A 23,574-nucleotide genomic window follows, 5' to 3' on the forward strand; every position below is an offset into this window, starting at 1 on the left:
TAGTTTGGATGGATTGGCTGTCACGTCATCAAGTGGTACTAGATTGCCTCAGAGCAAGAGTTCATATCCCTAGAGGAGATCGGAAGATCACATTCCAGTGTATTCAGGCTTACAGAGAAATTTCATTCATTTCCATGTTGCACGCTGAGGATCTATTGGAGAGAGGAGCAGAGGGATTTATGGCGACTATTTCGATGGATAAGGATGATGGACATCATGAGTTACAGGATATTCCAGTGGTTGCAGAGTTTGAGGATGCATTCGAGGCCTTAAAGGGGCCACCACCAGCCAGAGTAGACGCTCTTATGATTGGGTTGGAACCAGGGACATAACCGGTTTCACAAGCACAGTACCGTTTAGTACCAGCAGATATAACTGAGTTAAAAAAAACAGCCGGATAAACTCTCGGATAAGGTTTTCATCAGGTCGAGTACTTAACCATTGGGAGCATGTACATAGGACGGTATTTTATATATGTTATGGACATTATGAGCTTGTGGTGATGCTGATTAGGTTTTCGAAATGCACCGGTAGCATCGAGAAACTTACGAACGATGTCTTTCGTCAGCACTTGGATAAGTGCACGATTGCATTCATCGACGATATCATGATTTATTCTTAGAGCAGAGAGGGGCATGCGGAGCATTTACATATTGTGTTGGTTAAGCTGGAGAGCATCAATTAGTTGCTAGCTTGGTAAGTTTTTCTTTTGGAAGGAGAAGGAAAAAAAATTGGATTTTGGGTTATGTGGTTCCGGAAGCAGGAGTTACTCAAGATTTGGAAAATATCACTACGATTTCAGCGTGGCCGACATCTAAGAGTTGTAGAGATAAGAAGTTATATTTTTATTGGCCTGGAATGAAGAATAATGTTGCTATATCTGTATCGCAGTGTTAGACATGTCAGATGGTTAAGGTTGAGAATCTGGTGCTTATCGGGTTATTGCATGATCTGTCATTACCATAGTGGAAATGGTACTTGGTGACTATGGATTTGTGATTGCGTTACACAAAAAAAAAAGATTCATGTGGAAAGAATGCTATTTGGGGTTATTGTGGATAGGCTCACCAAGGTTGCTCTTTTCATAGCGATTACAAAAAAAAATGGAGCTGATCAGTTGGGTTGGTGCAGATGTACATTAAAAAGATTGTGAGGTTGCATGAAGTTCCTGTTAGCATTGTATCAGATTGGGATACTAAGTTCACATATGCTTTTTGGGGAGTCTTTCAGAAGGCGTTTGGGACAAAGGTCCATATGAGTACAACCTACCACCCACAGACAGATGGGCAGTCAGGGAGGACTATTCAGACATTGGAGGATATGCTCAGAGATTGCGTATTATATCGGAAAGGAAACATGGGGAAGTATCTACATCTAGCAGAGTTTTCCTACAACAACACCTATCATTCGAGTATGAGATGACACCATATGAGGCACTTTATGGTAGGCCTTGTCGTACACCACTTTGTTGGACAGAAGTGGGGGAGAGACGGGACATAGAACCAGCAATGGTTCAGGAGACAGTAGAGCAAGTTGAGATGCTCAAGGTTCAGTTTAAGGAAGCCCATAACTGTCAAAAGAGTATGCAAATCAGCACCATAAGGATTTGGATTTTCAGGTGGGAGACTTAGTATATATGGAAGTGAGGACATCTCAGGAAGGATCTAAGATTCGAAAGCTAAAGAAGTTTAAACCAAGATATATGAGACCATACCCATTGGAGAACGGATTGGAGCAGTGAATTATAGTTTAAAGTTATCAGCAGAGTTGTCAGGGTTTCAAGACATAATCAATGTATCAGTTTTGAGGAAGGCCGGGAAAAAGCCAAAGCTCATTTTGTAGTAGCCGCCAAATGACCATGGTAAAAAAAAAAAAAAATTGTTTACACCTTACCAACCAGTAGATATTATAAAAAGATAAGAAAAAGAGGTTCAAGGAATGATGATCATGTTGGGCCAAAATTTGTTGAGAAAGACGAGATTCAAGAGGAGACATGGGAACTCAGATAAGGATTTGATTATCCATTTCACGAGCGCAATTCGGGGTCGAATTCTCTATTAGTGGGGGAGAATTGTAACGACCCGAATTCTTTAAACCGAAATTGATATTCGGTTTGATTTAAAATTTGGACCAAGACAATAAACCAATTGCTTATATATTAAATTGTTAAGTATAAGTCTCCTAAAAAACTAAAGCTATGTGCCGTCAGTGGAGATTCAACCTTCTCTAAGCCATCTTCTTCTCCATCTCCAGCCACCATGAAAGAGGAGCCATCACACCATTTGAGAAGAGAGATTAAAGCTCATCAGACACGTTTATGGAGAACTGAAGAATGATCGATCAAAACTAAGTATTTCGAGCCTTGGAAAATTAACGACCGTCGGATGGGATGGGGCCCACGGGCCGAGAGAGCGGGCGTGGGTGGCCCATTAGCCATGGGCGGGTCGGGGCGTTACACATCCAGTACCGAAAATAAGTTGTTATGAACAAAAGGTACAGAAGTCGGAGAAGTGAAAGTATTGTCAACCACATTATCAACTTCCTCTAGAGGAGAATCTGAAATCTGTGGCAGAGAGAGCGTTGAGGAGTCAACAGGTTTTGAGACATCAACCTGTTCAAAGATTTCTTCACTAGAAGAGGCAGCCATTACAGTATATGTTGGGATTTCTTTTTCATCAGATACATCAGTGTCAAGAGCAATAACAAGATCAGTCTCCTTTGGCGTACTAGCCACAGGAACATCTTCAGTGGGAGAGTTTTCTGGAGTGTTCACAGCCACAACTGAGACAGAGGAGACTGTTGTATATTTGTTTATATTTTAAATATTTGTTTGATACTTTGTAGTAAAGGTATCTGTTTCATCAGTTTGTTAGGGTTTTTACATTAACCTGTTTAATTCTGTTTAGCTCATTTTGGGTTAATCTTAATTGCGTCTAATTCTAAAGTAATGTAAGCTCTCGAGCAAGCCCATCTCAAACTTCGATTCACAGAAAGTTTAATAAAAAACGTATGGTGAGAGCAAACTTATGCTTTGAACAAACTGTTCCTCAATATTTGGAGGATCACTTGTTTGGCACTTTTGGCCTTTCCCCTCATGAAAAGTCCAAATCTATTTCATGGATAAACGATCGCCACGTGATTTGATTTTTTATTGTTTGTTTATTTTGTCATGAGTATTATCGTCAATAAGTTTTACATTTTCTTAGAAATATAATAATTTAAGTGTTTACTTTACACTTCCAAAGATATGGCCACTATGGCAGATAACAAGTAATATTAAATTGATTATCTTTGCTCGTATAACTTTTTGATAGTTTTTAGTTTATGCTATATCCATTTACTTTTTTCGAGTTTGAAGTTGTCACAGAAAGAAAACCTGGAGTCATATATATTCTGTCAGCAAATCACAGCCCTTCAATCCTCAGGAAACTGGCGACGACTGTCTTTCATCTCTAGAACCAGAGGAACAATGCATACCATAACAGTTGTGCACTTGTGCTGTGATCTCAAAGCTTATCTATAGGGATGTGAACAACACAATTTTGACGAGGAGGAATAGAAAGCAATTTCTTATCTCTTTTTTTGCTGAACCTTGTTTTTATTTGTTTTTGCCATGGTAATAGTATTTTTAGATTATATTTTATAAATCTGAACATCATTAACATGATATTAGCATTCTTAGCAAAAAAAAAGCAATAAATTTAACGTAAAAGTTTATTTTTATAGTAGCACTAATATAAAACTGATATTACAAAAAGGAATCTTCATTCAGCAGTTTCGTCATTTTGTTTGCCAATCATATTTATAATTTGAATGGATAATTGTCTAATAAAAACATTGCCGACTTATACAGTATATTATCTGAAATTGTTTGTGGTTTATGAGTGGGAAAAAAGGATCTACTCCACGACAAAACATAAACAAATTAAAAGATGAAAATGGGTTGAACTAAAGTGTGATTAGTTAGTTTATCGCATCTTTGAGACAGTCCACTACTTTTACATCATATTCTTTTCTAGTTGTGTGACAAAAAAAAAAATTCTTTTCTAGTTGTTCAAAACTGGTTTTGCCACCATTAGGTTCATGAAACTCTACATCCGGTTTCTACATACTACAGTCTAACACAACTGTGCTTATTTCAAACTTGACTATCAGTTGAAAACCATGACTTTATAAACTAATTAAAGTTAGGAAAGTCGTAAAAACGCAGCATAATAGAGATGCCAATTCTTGGACAGATCAACAGAGCTCTCTATTTAATGAAAATAATGCCAAACTGTATATAAAAGGATGGTAATTGACAAAAAAAGTATATAATAACCAAGCTCTGATACCATGTTAGATTCAGGTTTATTATGGGCTTCCAACTTAAAACCAATTGGCAATTATTGGATTGGTCATAACCCTTTATATAGTACGTAGTAGAATAATTCTTATATTTCCGATGTGGGATGTTTCTCATCAATACCCTCCATCACGCTCAGACATCTAGATCTGAAGCGTGGACAATTGTGGGAATAACATCCACAGAGGGCCCAACACCGGTGTAGTAGTAGTTGTAGTAAATTAGGTCAAAGGATCTTATCGCTCTGATACCATGTTAGAATCGGTTAATTATGGGCTTCCAACTTAAAATCAATTGGTAATGAGTGGATTGGCCCTAACCCTTTATATAGTAGTAGAATAATTCTTATATTTCCGATGTGGGATGTTTCTCATCAATAATGGTAAATCTGAGAAGTGTATATACGTGTTACCTGGTTGCACTAGCTACGACGTAGCATGTGTCAACGCCGATGTTTCGGGACGCACGTGCGACTCACATGAGATGAGCTTCGTTCGATGTTGTAACATGTTAACAATTACTTTTCAAAAAAAAAAACATGTTAACAATTCATTAATTAGGTATAAATAGAGTATAAGATACCTATATATTTGTAAATAATCAACAATTCGTTAATTAGGTATAAATAGAGTTTAAGATACCTATATATTTGTAAATAATAATATTAATGTCGTGGCAGGCAGCAAAAAAAAAACTAAACGTTTTTAGCGCAAGAAATAACATGTATCAGACAAAATATTATTTTCTTTGAGAAAAAAATATTTCACACTAATCAACGTTTTCAGTAAAATTTAACATGTATATGTTGTATAACGTTTTTGTATTCTGCATAGGGGTGTTCAATCCGAATATCGGTTCGGTTTCGGTTCAGTTTTTTCGGTTTTTCGGTATTTCGGTTAGTAAAATACAATTACCATTCTAAATCCATATTTACTTCGGTTCGGCTCGGTTTATATACTGTCGGTTTTCGGTTTATTCGGTTTTATACCAAAAAACATAATTCTTTATTTTGTGATCATATTATATGAATTTTAGAGTCATGTTGTCAACACAGTCATTTATTAAAAAATATTATATGTTTAAATAAAAGAACAAAAAAAATAAAAAACGCTTAAACCATCTAATAAAATAATCAAATTCATTAAAATCAAAGCTCAAAATTTTGAATAAAAGTTAAAAACTAAAAACAAAACCGAAGCACGAAGCACTAAAGAAAGTTTTTCTATTCTTCCATATTTATCGTTCATCAAATTCATGTTTCTTCGATTGAACACGAATCTCTGTTCATTTATAGATTAAAAAAAATTGTGAAGAATTTCTACTAATTGTTGTCTATCAAATTTATAATCTTTATTTCAATTTAGTCAATGCTAAAATAAAGCAAAAAGATCAAAAAAAACTAAAAAATAAGAAGCATCAGTTGCAATAATTGTTATTTAATTATAATTCAAATGTTTTACAAATCATGACTTTTTTATTACTGTAAAAAATATGGTAATAGTTATTAGCAAACAAATTTACTTATGATTTCCATACGTCGTTATAAAATATATACATATTTACATGTTTCTATTTTTGATCGCTTTTATTCGGTTTTATCGGTTATATACCAAACCATATCCAAATCCTACGATTTTTAGAAAATTACATCCATTCAGTTTGTATGGTATATACCAAATCCAAACCATATTGTCTATTTCGGTTCGGTTCGGTTCGGTTTTACCATATTGAAGAGCCCTAATTCTGCAGATAAAATGATGAAACAATCGTGATTATTATCATGCATTACTTTAATATTTTTTTTGTAAACTATGCATTACTTTAATATTGTATCATCAATACACAATACTTGTATATGTGTAAACAAATGACTAGATATCTAGTGCATACGTACATAGAGGTTAGTTTAGTTGAGCCATTACCAATTCTATTACTTGCCGACTTAAAAAGAGAAACTTGAAAGTCACTAAAAAGAAATAAGATGAACTTGAATTATATCAACCACAGTATGTTGGATGAGTACATATATATTGTTTATACGTTACTGTACACCTGAATAATTTAGTCACAAGTGAGGTGCAGATTGACGCACTTACAAGCAGCAAAAATCATTACCTTTTTGAATCTTCAAACCAAAAGAATTTATAATCGACTGCCTATAAATTTCGTCAGGAAACCTTCATGTCACTTAAACTATATCACATGTTCCAGAAATAGCCTTTCTGAATACATATGGCCTTTAACATAACCTCCGTGAAAACCTCCTCTAACGGGGCATGGCAAGGCGACAATCCCTTGAACTTTGCCTTTCCGTTACTCATCGTCCAAACGGCGTTAATAGTCGCCGTCAGTCGCTCCCTCGCTGTCCTCTTCAAACCTCTCCGCCAACCAAAAGTCATCGCCGAGATTGTCGTACGTAAAAACTATACTAACAAACACTATATACAATCTTGTCAATGTTTTAGAATCGAATTTAGACACAGACACAGTTTTTTTCAAAAAGAAAAAAAAAAGAATTTAGACACAGCCAGATAAAACATTAGTTTTGGCTCCCAAATTATACATATATTAATTATGCCTTCAAATTGTCGACTGAAAATTAACCTAAAAATGTTTATGGTCTTGTAAATCTCATATTCGGCAGTCCTGCATCTTTCTCTAGTTACGACTTTGTCATTTTACCGTTATCTACGAACTTAACACAACCTTCTTGCACTGTTTCTTTTTTTTTTGGAAGGGAGGGATCTTGTTAGGACCGTCTGCTCTAGGTAGAGACCCGGCGTATATGGACCGTATATTCCCGGAATGGAGCATGCCGATACTCGAGTCCGTGGCGAGCATAGGGCTCCTCTTCTTCCTCTTCCTCGTCGGTCTGGAGCTCGACTTATCATCCATACGTCGAAGTGGAAAACGTGCTTTCGGAATCGCAGCTGCAGGAATCACACTCCCGTTTCTCGCCGGCGTCGGAGTCTCCTTCGTGATCCGCAACACTCTCTACACCGCCGCCGATAGACCTGGATTCGTGGAGTTTATCGTTTTCATGGGAGTCGCTCTCTCCATCACAGCTTTCCCCGTGCTCGCGCGTATCTTAGCAGAGCTCAAGCTTTTGACTACGCAGATAGGAGAAACCGCGATGGCTGCAGCCGCTTTCAACGATGTTGCGGCTTGGATTTTGCTCGCTTTAGCGGTTGCGTTGGCGGGAAACGGCGGTGAGGGCGGTGGGGAGAAGAAGAGTCCGTTGGTGTCGCTGTGGGTTTTGTTGTCTGGTGTAGGGTTTGTGGCTTTTATGTTGGTTGTGATCCGACCCGTAATGAAATGGATCGCTAAACGCGGATCTCCTGAAAACGGCGCCGTAAGGGAGTCTTACGTGTGCTTGACCTTAGCTGGAGTTATGGTTTCCGGTTTAGCGACAGATTTAATCGGTATTCACTCGATTTTCGGAGCATTTGTGTTCGGTTTGACTATACCGAAAGATGGAGAGTTTGGTCAGCGATTGATTGAACGGATTGAGGATTTTGTCTCCGGTTTACTCTTACCGCTTTATTTCGCGACGAGTGGACTGAAAACTGACGTGGCAAAGATCAGAGGAGCTGTGTCGTGGGGGATGTTGGGTCTTGTCGTGGTTACGGCTTGCGTCGGGAAAATCGTCGGAACTTTTGCTGTGGCGGTGATGGTTAAAATTCCGGCAAGAGAGGCTTTGACATTAGGTTTCTTGATGAACACGAAAGGTTTGGTGGAGCTCATTGTACTCAATATAGGCAAGGAGAAAAAGGTTAGAACTACAAAACTATAACCTAGTAAGTTAGTAACATCATTTGGACATTTGGGTCCTCCTCGACTCATCGTTAACTATTGAAATGCGATCATGCTTTTTATGGGGGACAGGACAGCATAACTGCATATAAAACAAAACACGATTAGTATTTTCAGTTTTTCTTGTCTAGACATTTATATTAACTGTGTAGATATATTAATTTAGGCTATAGTTTTAGTTCATGTCTGAAACGGGTTCGGTCTTGATCCGACGTTTATCTTGTTGACTGATTTGTTGGGGATCGTTCGGGATACTAAATCAGAAATGGCTACTATTTTATTTTTGAAAAATACCCTAGAATATCTATAGAAAAAATTGTTGTCACAAATATACACTAAGGATTAAAATGACCAAAATGTTTTATTTAAGAGCTAAATATACACTTATATAATCTAGATCTTAGAGTTTAAAGTTAAAAGTTGGACATTTGGAACTGAGTTTTAAAATTTTATAAATTAAAAATAAATATTAAAATTTTGAAATGAAAATTTTAAAAATGGTTTTCAAAAAGTATTTTTGAATTTCGAAAACAAAAAAAATCGAGAAAAAAAGAAATTATAAAAAGTTTGAATTTGAAAAAGATTGAAACTATAAAATTTTATTTTATTTTATTTTATTTTTCTCATATTAAATAAAATATTTTTTTTCATTTTCTTCCGTATGGTTTCTTTTGTGACAAAAATTTTAAAATATCTATTTTAGAAAATTTTCCTTTACTTTTTCTTTTGTGTCGGCAGATTATTGGATTAATTAACCATTAATCCATTCGTGTAAACAAAAATTAGAATGTACCAACTGGTTTATATATCATTTTCAAGTGAACATATTGAGTGTCCATCATTTCCATTTGTAACTAAAGATAAAACTAGGGCCGGTCGGGAGCAAACGCAAAAGAACACCGCTTGGGACATCACAGTTTTAAGTAAACATTTTAGCTGTATATAGGGCATGCAAAAAGTTTACATGAATAACATGGACACAAAATTTTAAGTGAGCGTAGGACATCAAGAAAAAATTAAAATGTTGGACCGGCACTACACTAGTGTAGTTAATTAAATTATACAAGTAAACATATAATAAAAATAACACGTGTACGTGTTCAATTCCAAAAAAAAATTCCACGTACGTGTTAATACATATTTTATCTAGTCACTCTGACTACGTTTCAACATTTTCTTCTTGAATTCGAGTAGCTTTAGACTTTAGTAAATGATTTTATCTAGTCACTCTGACAACGTTTCAACATATTTTATCTAGTCACTCTGACTACGTTTCAACAAATCCACGGAACCACAGAACCACAGCCGAGTAATACCATTGGTTGTTTCGTTTCTCATTTTAGTGGGTGATTAATTAGAATGTGAAAACTGTAAAATTAAGAGCTGAGCTAATGCATGAAATTAGCTTTTCGATTGTGCCTATGATGCTACGTAATCAGTCAACTTTTCGATTGGGACAATGTTTACGTAATCAATCACCTCGTACAGTTCCACTTTTGGCACCACAAATTATATTATCTTCTTCAGATTTGAACCACAAAATAAATAAAAAAGCGACAGAATGGAACAATAATGATTACCCATTAATATGACTATTATGTGGTTAATGATTAACCGTACGTGCGTGGGGTTGGGTTTAACAGGTGCTAAACGACGAGACGTTTGCGATACTAGTGCTAATGGCACTCTTCACCACGTTCATTACGACGCCGAGTGCAATGGCTATTCACAGACCAGCGCGTGGAATCCACCGAAAACTAAAGGACTTGTCGGCGAGCGAACACTCCTCCAAGGAAGAGCTTCGCATCCTTGCCTGCCTCCATGGTCCAGCCAATGTCTCATCCCTAATCTCTCTCATCGTGTCCATCCGAACCACCAAGGTTATTTATCTTTCTTTATGTCTCTTCGTGTTTACAATCTACATACAAATCTATGGATGATCATCTAATGCATTTACAACTATAATGATATGTTCTACGTAAAATGTTTGCTTTAGAGTTGCACAAAATATCCGAGATATATTCTAGGTGACTTGCATGATACATGGACCCTAAGTTTTACTTAGGATTTGGATACCCTAAGAGATGTACGTATACGATGCATGACATATATAGGTTTCCTTTACTATACCAAGACAAAATGAGGCTTTATCCATATTTATCATTTATATTATGTGGTTTGAAACAATTATCTATTATATTAAAAGAGAAATTACAACCTTGATTCATGTGTGATTTTTTAGAAAATAGATCCTTAACTAGATATCACTTACTATTCATTAGTTATTAAACATATGATTCAATAATATATCATTCCTAATAAATTATTTCTAAAAATCAAGATTGGTTAACAAACACATATTTGAATACTTAATAAATAATTCATATTGATGTAATTCATATTCCTAATAAATTTTAATTATGTTTATGTTTACTATTATAATTTAAACTGATATAATAGTTCCTTAAATAAATGAAATATGAAAATTTAAAGTTTAAAAAGAAATATAAAACAAAAAATATACCCGTTCTTGAGAGGGCGGGTCATGCTCAATCTTTATATATATTGGTAAGTTAAATACGGAAATAATAATCCAAAAATATATATTATATAGAAGAAGATACAAATACATGTGAAAATTTGAAACAATTCAACAAAAAAAAATAAACGGCAAAATTATTATGTTTTAAAAAATGATAGACACACCTCATATATATTATAATATATACTAATTTAGAATTAAAAGTAAAATGTTTATATAAAAATAAATGAAAATAAATGAAAACAAACACCCGTACGGTTGTACGAGTCGAGATCTAGTTAAACATTATTTTTAAGAACAAGGCTTGGGTTCACCCCCTATGGTGAACTCTCAAATTCACCTCAAGTCTTAGCACCAATTAAAATGTCATGTAGGATTAGTTAAAAAAGGAAATAAAATTAAAAAGAAAAAAAGGGAAAGAGGTAAAAAAAATGTCAGACTAATTTTTTTTAACGCCATCCATGACTTTTTCTTCATCAACCACACATAAAATTGAAAACTTATTCATTACCCACACAGAATATTGAAAGTTTTATTTGTCAAATTGGTATCTACAATCTTCTGTCCTTATACCCTAAATCTAAACCCAAAACACTAAACCCTATACCCAACGCACTAAACCCTAAACCATTGGATAAACCCTAAACCCTTGGGTAAAGAGATATTACAAAGGTTTAGAGTTTACCCAAGGGTTTAGAGTTTATTCAAGGGTTTAGGGTTTAATGTTTAGTGTTTATGATCTATCCAATGATTTAAGGTTTAGTGTTTTGGGTTTACTAATTTGACAAACAAAGCTTTCAATATTCTGTGTGGTGATGAAGAAGAAGCCATGGATGGAGGTTAAAAAAACTAATCGACGTTTTTCCACCTCTACCTCTTTTTTTAAAAAAAATTATTTCATTTTTACATGTCACTTTGATTGACTTGAGGTGAATTTGAGAGTTCACAGCAGGGGTGAACCCAAGTTTTGTTCTATTTTTAATCGACTTATTCTTGGGTTCACCCCCTAGGGTGAACCCTTAGGTTCACCAACCAATAGGATTGTGTCATTTAAAATTTAATATCTTTTAAAAAAGGAAACAAAATATTATCGAATTATATTATACTTTCAAAATAAAAATTAAATAAAAAATTATACTAATCACAAAAACAAAACTTTTTAATCTAAAACAAATATTTTCAAAAAATATTTTTAACGCTTCCAACAAACATTAAATCTTATACTTTTGGATAAATCTTAAATTTTAAGATTTATCCAAGAATTTCGGATTTACCCAAGGGTTTAGGGTTTACCCAAAGGTTTAGGGTTTAGGATTAGGATTTAGGGTATAGTTTTTTGTTGATTGTGTTATAAATAGTTTTCTTTTAAATCAAAGTTTTATAATTTATCCAAAGGTTTACTAAAATATTTAGGGTTTAACATTTAGAGATTAGTGTTTTTTTTGTGGTATTAATTTTTTTTTGAAAATACTTATTTTTTTGCATTTAGTATTATTTTATTTATTTTTACTTTATTTTTTTATTTTTAAAACGTAATATAATTTGACAATATTTTGTTTTCTTTTTCAAAAGATGTCAAATTTGAAATAACTAAATCCTATTGGTTGGTGAACCTAGAGGTTCACCCTAGGGAGTGAACCCAAGAATTACTCTTTTTAATCATTCGAAGCCAAATGTTATATGCATATTAACTACTAATATCTTTAGTACTGTAGTCAAATGTTTCATCATATCGATATGTCCATGATTGGGCTCTACACATAGTATATAGTTTCCTATTGGGAGGGGTACTAATCTAATATGGTACTTGTTTTGGCAGATACTGAAGCTAAAACTGTTCGTCATGCACCTCATGGAACTAACGGAACGATCCTCGTCAATCATAATGGTGCGAAGAGTCCAGAAAAATGGTTTTCCTTTCGTCAACCGCTACCGTCACGACGAGTGCCACAGCAGCGTTATACGAGGCTTCCAAGCCTATCGTCAACTGGGTAGAGTCGCGGTCCGACCTATTACCGCAGTTTCTCCTTTACCTACAATGCACGAAGACATTTGCCTCATGGCAGAGACCAAGAGGGTCACAATGATCATTTTACCTTTCCACAGACGATGGAACGTTGATCATGGTCATGGACACCACCAAGACGGAGGAGATGGAAACGTGCCGGAAAACGTTGGTCATGGTTGGAGATTAGTTAACCAGAGGGTTTTGAAGAATGCACCGTGTTCGGTGGCGGTTCTTGTTGACCGCGGGCTTGGGTCTATTGAGTCCCAAAGTTCGAGTCTTGATGGGTCGAATGTTGTTGAAAGAGTTTGTGTGATTTTCTTTGGTGGACCTGATGATCGTGAGGCTTTAGAGCTCGGCGGAAGGATGGCGGAGCATCCGGCCGTTAAAGTTACCATTATGAGGTTTTTGGTCGGAGAACAGTTGAGGAGTAACACCATCACGTTACATCCGGCGCCGTCTAAATGCAAGGAAAAGAATTATGCCTTCTTGACAACCAACGTGGATCCAGAGAAAGAAAAGGTATAACTCTTGTTTTGCTTATAATGCAAATTTAGATATTTTTAAACCCACTTTTTTATTTTGGGGTATAGAATTTTTCTATTTTAGAGAAAATAAAAAAAAGGTGGGGAATGATCTTAGTATAATTAATCCGACTTGTCTGCAAAAAGAAAGAAACGAAACCGGTTTTATAGATCAATGAAGTCGACAATTTTTAATCGGTTTTATATTATTTTATTGTCAAATTAGGTATTAGACGAAGGAGCATTGGAAGACTTCATGAGCAAATGGAAAGATATGGTGATATACAAAGAAAAGGAACCAACCAACATAATTGAAGAGATACTGTCAATAGGACAAAGTCAAGACTTCGACCTTATAGTGGTTGGAAGAGGGAGGTTACCGTCCGTGGGGGTGGCTGCCTTAGCTGAGCGTCAGGCCGAACATCCAGAGTTAGGTCCTATTGGGGACGTGCTTGCCTCTTCGAACAACCACATCATCCCATCAGTTCTTGTGATTCAACAACACAACAAAGCTCATATAGAGGAGACTACAGTTACCAAAGTTGTTAATGAGTCTTCTCTAAGTACTGAAGGAGATGCAAATGTATGATGTAGCTACTTGAACTTTACCTTAATGTTTAAAGTGGTAAGCATTGTAGAAAGATCGTTCTACATATAAATAACAGTGATTATGCCCTTAAGAGAGCGTTTTCATGATTTCTTTGCATCTGCATATTAATTTACATATATGCAATTAAAAGACTCCTGAAAAGTCAAAACCACTAAGATTTATGGTTTGGCTTTACATGCAAGTGACAAGGAAAAAAATGATGCAAGTAACAATCTACTAGGACCCGGGTCAGCATATTCAACCTTTTCTCAAACTATATACAGTCATTTATCCATAAACTTAACAGAAACCGGTTCTCAAGGTTACATAGGAAAAATATCTGGTTCGCACCCGTTTGGGGTCATGGCTTGCACGATATCCGTAGCTTCTTTATGTCACTTGCTCTGCAGAGATGTTTTAGAAGTGAATTGGATATGAACTTGTCAGGTCTCTGTCCATGAGCTGAGCCGCGTCTTCTACTCGCCTGCTTTTACAAAGCCCATCGATGAGTGTGTTGTAATTCAATAGAGTTTCTTGAAATACCATGTACTTCCTTCTCTCGCCTGCTTTAACAAAGCCCATCGATGGGTGTGTTGTATGTCATAGAGTTTCATGAAATGCCATGTACTTCCATGTCCGCTTCTCTAACCTTGCTGGCTTTGCAAAACCCATCAACCAAAGTATTGTAAGTTATCACAATTGACTCCATTTGTTTAATCATGTTCAGAGCTTCATCTAGCTTCCCTCTAGAACATAAGGTATCAATCAACATGTTGTATATGATAACTTGTCACTTAGTTCAGTATTGACATCATATTTAATACATCATTTCTGAAAACTAAAACCAGATTTTATCAAACGGTTAAAACACTTGTAACATACTATTTGCTTTAGGTATATATAAAATCAAAACGAAACTAAAAGTCTAAAACCGGTGCATACATGACAATATCTATAAATAAACTTAAATATTATATTGCTAATGATTACGATAATTGTTCAACTTGAAATCCAACATCAAAAGGTTACACAAAAATAGTGGTAATTCTTGTAACAAGAGAATCAATTCCGCACGTTCTGTAACACAATAAAAGTTTTCACACCATAGCTTTTATTATATATCTAATTATAAACAAGAGAGAAAGAGAACAAGGAGTGTTGACCAAAAAGAAAGAAAAAAGGAGAGAACAAGGAGTAAGGAAGACGCACGTGCGTTGTTCATGCCACAAGACAATTCAAGAAGATGCGGCTACAATAGACGTTTGTGTGGCCCATCCGAACTTATTATCACGACTGTGTTTGCTGCGAGAAGAAGAAGATTTCTTGTCTTTGCTGCCACGGGATGATGAAGAATTGCTGCTTCCCTTGTGTCCTCTCTTTCCACTCTTTTGCATGCTATCTCTGCTCTTTGATTTATGAGGTTGCTGTTTCTTGCTCCTCGTGTGAGATACAAGGGAAGGTGGAGGATCATACACATCTTCAGCCCATGACACACTCAGCTTCTCCAAAGACTTGCCATGCTTCTCTCGGCTGCCTTTAATGGCTGGAATGACGGTAACAGAGGCCATCTGTTGTTGGTGTACCAGAAACACAAGTCAGAAGCAACCAACATAACAGAGAGAACATGACAACAATATTATATAAGTTAACTGATTATATCCAACCACCAGCCAACAGTCCAAGAAATGAAACGTCTGAAATATTGAATTTTCGTCGTTTATTGACGAATTAACTAACCATATTTGTTTTATGCATCAACGAATAACTATATTAGTCTCTATATGATTTCTTATAAACTTAGTTTTGTGAATTCTCCAATAGAACAGAACCAAAAGAATGTTAAAAATGGCAACCAGTTTCGTTAGTAGAATAAGGTGGTTAACTTACACTCTCAGCGGTGGCAAGGTTCTTGTCTTCACCATCATCATCAGCATCCGAAGACTTGGGAATGGGTTTGATGATGTCTTTGGACTCTTCATTCACATGTTGGTGTATATAACCACCACTATCATCCCCATCAGACTCTTGAGCATCCTCAGATCCAATACCAGAGATATGATTCGAGCCATTATTACAACATTTATTGGAACCTGAAGCAGTAAGGTGGGAATCTGCATCTTTGTAATCCAACCCACCATAGACAGAGCTCATATCCAATTGTAGCAAACAGTAACTGTGTGACCAACACAATCAAACTTACATCAGTGATTAACCTAATTTACATCACTGTATCCAATAAAGATTCATATACATAAATATATACCTGGTGCGTGCAAATCAAGAAACACCGAAAGAACGATCACTGCCTAACAAAGAGAGATCACAAGCTTCTTCTTCAAATTAGCTTTTAAACCGAGCTTAGGAAGACCGTTAGTACCAGAAGACGAAGGCGGAGATGGAACAAAGGGATCTAAGAGATCGAAGAGAGAAAGAAAAAACGAGAAGGGAGGGAAAGATCAACTAAGATTACCACGCCAATCACTCTTTTCGAGAGGTTTCAAACGATTAGAAGAATGATATAAAGTCAACGACGGAACCAAAGAGAGGAGTAGATCGGAGCTCAGCCGCATTATATCTTATTTATTTAGGCTCTTCGAAACCCTATCACCGAAGAGCTAACCGGATAAATAGAAATTCCAAAATCTAATCGTTAGAATCGCAGAGCTAATCAGTGGTACAATCGGAGGTACAACTACAGATACACTAAAGCCGGATCATCGAAACCACCATCAGATCCAAAAAGAAAGAGCTAATCTGCGAGACAAGGATGAGGATGTAACGACAATTTTTATAGCAAAAGAAAGGTCAACAAACAAATATCCAAGGCGAAAGACGTGGCCGCCTTTTTAGTGACGAATCATAACTATACACGTGTATTTTCATTGCTGCTCATTATAATTAGCCTAAAATAGCCCACTTGCATGATTGATATGTGTCCTTTTTACCAGCAACATCATCAACATCCTTTTGGATTAGCAAATTATTACTTCTTTTGTTTAAAATTTAAATCTATACTTTCTCTGTTTTTTTTTATTTGTAGGTAGTTTAACATAAAAACACGCATATTAAAACTTCTTTAACTTTTTAGAAATCAGCAAGCAACACACGTTGCTTTATATATAACACATTCATTTTTTTGGAACATTTAATTAGAGAGTGAGGTTATTACTATTTTTAAGAAGAACATTTAATTCGAAAGTAACACTCTTTAGATAAATGTTTTTTTAATTATATTAGTTCATTGCTTTGAAATCTGTAACATCTTATATTGTGAAACAAATCTATTTTGCCAAAACTATCTACAAATAAAAATCAGAGAGAGTATTATATTAGGAGAGTTTTTGTTCTGTCCTAAGTCTATCCACGTCAGCATGTTGTTATAGGATGCTTAATTCTTCTAAAAAAAATGGAATGGACTCGGTTTCTTTATCCGGATCTTTGGGTAAGGATAAAATTTTAGCGGAGAAAGATGAACCTTCTAAGGCAAGAAGAAGCTCTAATGCTGCTGTAGAGGAGAAAAAGAAGTTTTCTTCTGGTTTAGACCACCAGGCAAGCAAAGTAAAGTAGAGCTTGCCGTTTATCATATAATGAGTGGCATGAATGTTAAACAAAAGGCGATTTGAGGGTTGATTATGATGTATGTGTTTTTTTTTTGGAAAAACAGGTGGTTGTTCTTAAATTGTCTGTATACTATCACTGCAGAGGCTTCTGTAAAAGCAAAGTGAAGAAACATCTATCTAGAATTTAAGGTCAATCTCTTCTTATCAACAACTCTTTTTTTTTTTTGCTTTTTCTTATCAACATGTTGTCCCTAATATGCATATCACTGTGAATGAGTTTAAGGTAATTATAATTATATTTGGCAAACACTTACCTAGGATATCCTTAAAAATAGATTTTGCTTCAAAGGTGTCTTCTCAATGATATCAAAGACACCAAAACATTTTTTATATTGAAAGGGTCATTTTCATGTGCAGGAGCTGCATAACGGAATGGTGCAATTAGAAGCAAAAATGCCCACTTTGTCGAACACCCAACACCCACTCAAATTTAGTTTTTTGCACAACTCTGTTTTTTAGCTCAAATGGATCAACAAAGGCACAACAGTGCAAAAATGCATGGATCAACCCTGGTTTTCGACAGTGATAGACTCAAATAGTCCAAAATTCTTTAGTGACAACTTGGGACAATAACATATTCTAAAAAAATTAATATGTTTTGTCTTAAGACATTAAAGTAAGATCATCAAGTAATGAGAAGACACCAAAAGAGATCCGAGGGTTGATAATGCTATGAATCAAAACGTTGTTCACGACCCCGCACAAGCACGGAGGCTCTACCACTAGTATACTAGATATTTTAGAATTTTTTTTATTTCATAATATATGATATTTGTACAAATCTATATAACTTTAACTATATCAAAAAGTGCGTAATCAATTCAATTTTCATTATTTCTATTTATAACTAAATAAATTAATTTTAAACTCTAAATTAGTCATACTTTTGAGAAAAATAGTTTTCTTTAATATTTATGCATTTGAATAAAACACCAAAAAGAGTATTTGACTGTATGTTTTTATCTTTGAGTCTGATTGTTTAGTATCATCAGCGAGAAAGTATAGGCGAAAAAATGTTTTCACTCAGTTCAGCTTGTATTTTACCAATCAGGTAAAAACAGTTTTAATTTTATTTTATTTATATTGCGCTCATTACTGTGCAACTAAAGGTATGTTGTTTACTTTTTTCCTTCTCAGTTTTCGAAGATGTACATACTGTTTTTCTCTTTTTCCTATTTTTATTATATATTACTCATACTTTTTTCCCTCTTAATTACTCTGTACTTTTCCTCCTATTTACTCTATCAAAATTACTTTCAGTTAGGAAATCTCCAACCCCACTCTATTTTTCACTCTAAAATAGAGTTTAGAGTAAAAAATGCTCCAATGGTACTCTATTTCTCACTCTATAATAGAGTGAAAAATAGGTTTACTCCAAATATAGAGTAAGTTGTTTTTTTTTGTTCATCACTCTATTTTTTACTCTAAAATAGAGTACCATTGGAGCAAACTCCATCTCTATTATAGAGTCACTCTATTTTAGAGTAAAAAATAGAGTGAACCCTTGGAGATGCTCTTATTCTGAGCTAACCAATCACACTCTTTATGTATCAAAGGTGGTACCAATAAACAACATATACAAACTAATATCCTTTTATTTGTCAAAAAACTATTATCTTCTCATTTCTTTTTAGAGCAATGTCACTTGATAACTATGATTCAAACATTATTTAGCTAAATGGACAATGTACTGTTGACAAAATCATAATCCCGACTTTTACCCTATCTCTAGCACTACACTATTTCTAACAGTTTCATTTGCACGTCGTATTTTCTTTTAAAATTATTTAATTTTTCTCCTTTTTCTTTTTCTCCTGTGGATTAAAGAGAGAAAAAATCAAAAACAAAAATTTAAGAGAAAGTTAATAAAAGCTTTCGATGAAAAGAATTAAGATCTTGATATTTGTTATAGGATGCTAAATCTTCTAAAAAGCTTAAGGTAGAGAAAAGTGACATCCCAACATCTATAAAACAAGTATGATTCATCTTATTTAGTTTATTATACTTTGATCTTCTTTTATTTTCCTTCTATGCACTTCCATTTTATTCTCTCTGAGTTTTCTTTAGGATTATTCCCAAGATCTGTTTATTCGCAATTACAGAAAAATTTCTTGCTCCGCCACGCCGCATCTTCTCACGTCCTTTCTCCGCCATGTCGCACCTCCTTATTCTGCCACCGAGGCATCTCCTTGTCCCCCCCCTCAAACACCAACTTTCTCTGTCTCACTTTCGTCTACCTACTCACACGTCGACCACTGCAACTCCTTGCACCTCCACCGCCGCAATTCCTCACACCACTCTGACTTTGTCGTTCATTCATCTTTCAGCATCGAAGCACCATCACAGATCACCCCACACCTGCCCATTCAGCATCGAAACACCGTCACAGATCACCCTACACCTGCCCGAAATATTTTCTAATTCTTCTTAGCTTTTGTTTGCCATATCCATATGTTACATAAACTAGAAAGAGAAAATGTATTGAAATCAAATTCGAAAAAATTGTAAAAATTTTGTTTTCAATGTAGTTGTTAGTTGTACCAATTCGACGTGTGCTGTAGCAACTAGTGAAAAAGTCTTAGTGTGTAGAATTTTGGATTTAGGGTTTAAAATTCAGTTTTTAGTTTTTAAGGTTTAGGGTTAAGAGTTTAATATTTAAGGTTTAGGGTTTAGTGTTGAGGGTTACGGTTTTAGGGTTACAGTTTTAGGGTTTAGTTTTTAATGTTTAAGGTTTAGTATTTAGTATTTAGAGTTTAGTATTTATGATTTAAAGTTTAGGGTTTAGAATTTAGAATTTGGGTTTAATATTTAAAATTTGGGTTTAGTTTTTAGAGTTTAAGTTATTTATTTACTATCTGTTTATAATAATTATTTATAAATATTACTGCAGTTAATGTGATAAAAAATGACTCAATCGGAGATATCAGTGTAATTGTTCTTAATTGAGTTAATTAGTAATATCTTAATTATTCGTATAAAACCCATAAGTTAAACCTTAAAATCCTATACATATACTCTAATTTAGATGACAATAACATCATAACGTGTCTGTTTCTTTTTTTTTTCTTTTGATCAACCACACATATGTTCCTCAAGCGTCATTTTATGATGTCTTATTTAACTACAAGTGGAAATATTGTTAACCCCAAAACGTCTCTTTCGTCTGACACACCCTGACACATATCTACTATAATCTAAATCCATCTCTACAGACCTATTAACATCAATTACACATCAGTAGAGGACAACTCAGTAATTTCGATTATCTTGGCTTATCCATATAGCTAATTTATATATTTTTGCATGAATTCATAATTATCTTTCTATTAGTGTATTTCTACGTAAATAGCCCTTATTTTATGTTATTTTAATTAAAATGACTATTTTTCTTAATTACTCTTTTATTTTATATTTCTTAACTTTTTTTACTTTAATGATTATCCCACCTCGTAGGTCTTTTCCTCTTCTTATGTCTTTCATATTTCCAGAACATCTCCTCAAGTTCTTTCCATAGTCGTTTTAGAGTCATGTAAATCATCTCATCATTATCACCAATACTATCTTCATTTGGATCTTTCTCCTCCACATCCAAAGCTTTTGGCACCTGAATAATTATTATTACAACAGCGATAAGAACGATTAATATGTTGAGATGTTTATGGAGATGTAGTTGTTAGTTTGTTACCTCCAACATAATGGTGTGTATAATTAATTGATGTATCTTTTACTGAAAAGTCTGCCAATGATAAATCCATGATTTATGTCTCTTTAGTTGTCAATAAAATGTCATTATAACAAGTATGTATACGTAATGTACAACATACTTTTCTTTTCTGGTAGGAAGTTTAATTTATCATTGCATCACCACTATCTTTGGATTGTCTTCTTCCAAAAAAAATTAAAATTATTATTAAAGTCTAATACATAAGAATACTACAAAAGAACAAAATTAACATATTTATCTCCATCCAAAGTTACAGTTTCTACAATGATTACCGTCTCAATAGCATAACACAATTATATTTTTTCTCCATTACGTTTATTATTGATGATTAGAGATACAAATCTTACCTTTAGACTTTGGTAAATTAGTTGACATTTTTCAGAATCGTCCATGTTCGGACGATCAATTATATGAAAATCATAAAACATAATAGTGAATAAATAAAGCGTTGATTGTGATAAGGAGTGTAGGTGTTTAGAATATTTTCATATAAAAATTTCTGAAGATTTTATGGTACACTTAAATACTTTATTATTGTAAAAAATATAACATATAGAAACTAAACATTTACCATAAAAATTGTTGATTGGAAACAATCTACGAAACATTAATAGTTAAATTAAGGGTATAAGAAGAAATATATATATTTAATTTTAATTACCATTTGTTACAAATGAATTGAAACTTCAAACAATAAAAGAAATTAAGATAAGAAAACATAGTCATTATTAAGTCTTAGAAGTAAGAAATACCAAATGTTTTAAACAAGAAAGCCTTAAAATAAAAGTTACAGAATCATAAAATTCGACAACATCAAAAATAAAAAAAAACAAATTTTTGTTTCTCTCCCCACTTTGATCCGTTTTGAAACTGATTGTTGATCTTTAACATCAATCGACTTTGTTGTATGTGTGTCCACCAGAGATGATTCAGAACAATTTTGAGCATTTATAAGCTGTAAAGACTGCATAAATAATTTATCTAAATCAGAAATAATCAAACCATAATACGAATATTTAGATGTATAAAGAGATACACAAATAGTAATACTTGAGAGGCATTTCAAGCCACTCATCGATAATGTCTTCATCATCTAAATAACAGTCTACAACATAAGATGAATTTCCAAATTTATTATTGTTTCCTTTGAGTGGGACCTTAAAAAAAATTATCTTCCCAAAAATGGAATTAAGCAACTAAGGATAAACTGCTATGTGATCAAGCTAATAAAGATAAAAATATTGTTTAATATATTAGAATAAAAATGAAATTAATGTATAATTATAAACTCACCTCGTCGTACTCCAGCATCAATTGGTCGACATATATTTCAAGAAAATTTTCAGCAATTTGATCGAATATCAAAAACTTAGTCTCATCATTTTTTGGCATATGCACGCACAACCAAATAATACGTAAAATCATAAAATATGTTACTTTGCATATGTACACTAATTAATTATAGTGTTATAAAATTAAACAAACATATTTCTGATACCTTGGATAAACTAGATTAACATAGTCACAGGTCTTAAATTTGTACTTCGGCTGAGTCTGATCATCTTCTGAAAACTCACCATACTCATGAACTTCAAGATTACATGTTTTGCATGCCCAGTAATACCATTTTTTTGGAAATATCACTCCCTTTAATAAGAACACAGCAAACCATTTTTTTTCAAACTACAAGTAACATAACAATGGGTTAATAAGGTTATATACTAGATTATGACCTGCTCTTCAAAGGGCGGGTATATTTTTGTTTTATTTTTTTTGAAAATTTTAGGTTATATTTGAATTTTTTGTAATCATGTTTGTGTTTAATATTAATTATATTTAATATAATTTTTAATAACTGTTATATATGTCAAGTTGCATAACTATACACTTGTGCCATATGCATTTCATAAATTATTTTTAAACTTTGTTCCTAAAATTTTCAATATGTTATATTTTCTTTGTAGTTACCTAACATAATTAGTCAAATATATTTGTACCAAAAAAAAACTGACTCATAATTGACCCATAAATCAAAGTCTCATATTCTATTACATCTGACCTATATACCGAACGGTTGTTAAAGTGTTATATCCAAAAACCAATATCAAACCAACTTTTACCGTAAACCAAACAAATTTTTTGCAAAAAGTTTGATTTTAAAAAAAATATATTTTGGTATATATATATATTTAAATGGGTTAGGATTGTCTTCACTAACTTTAAGTAAAATCATATTTAATAAATATATTTTAATAGAATAACCTATTTAAAATTTATTAAATGATTTTTTACGAAAATTTATTTCTATTAAAAGTTCACTTAAACCCTGTTAAACCCTATTTTAACATTATGTAGTTTGTTAATTGATAAACTTAATGCTTGTGTAAAATATTTACAATTTGGATAAATTAA

General features: G+C 33.7%; 2 protein-coding genes across 2 annotated transcripts; one reads left to right on the forward strand and one right to left on the reverse strand.

Annotated features, from left to right (window-relative positions):
* The first annotated feature begins 6,533 nt into the window (after window positions 1-6,533).
* LOC108814353 (cation/H(+) antiporter 20-like) lies at window positions 6,534-14,189 on the forward strand. Its single transcript, XM_018586906.2, has 5 exons — window positions 6,534-6,757; window positions 7,083-8,117; window positions 9,802-10,038; window positions 12,520-13,227; window positions 13,456-14,189. The coding sequence occupies exons 1-5, from the start codon at window positions 6,578-6,580 to the stop codon at window positions 13,816-13,818; spliced, it is 2,523 nt and encodes an 840-aa protein (XP_018442408.1). The 5' UTR covers window positions 6,534-6,577; the 3' UTR covers window positions 13,819-14,189.
* Window positions 14,190-14,910: 721 nt separating this feature from the next.
* LOC108814354 (uncharacterized) lies at window positions 14,911-16,603 on the reverse strand. The gene is made up of 3 exons (XM_018586907.2): window positions 16,082-16,603; window positions 15,706-15,991; window positions 14,911-15,386 (listed from the first exon to the last, which is right to left on the reverse strand). The coding sequence occupies exons 2-3, from the start codon at window positions 15,967-15,969 to the stop codon at window positions 15,054-15,056; spliced, it is 597 nt and encodes a 198-aa protein (XP_018442409.1). The 5' UTR covers window positions 15,970-15,991; window positions 16,082-16,603; the 3' UTR covers window positions 14,911-15,053.
* Window positions 16,604-23,574: the final 6,971 nt, after the last annotated feature.

The sequence above is a fragment of the Raphanus sativus genome, chromosome 7 (assembly GCF_000801105.2).
Source record: "Raphanus sativus cultivar WK10039 chromosome 7, ASM80110v3, whole genome shotgun sequence".
Taxonomy (NCBI): Eukaryota; Viridiplantae; Streptophyta; class Magnoliopsida; order Brassicales; family Brassicaceae; genus Raphanus; species Raphanus sativus.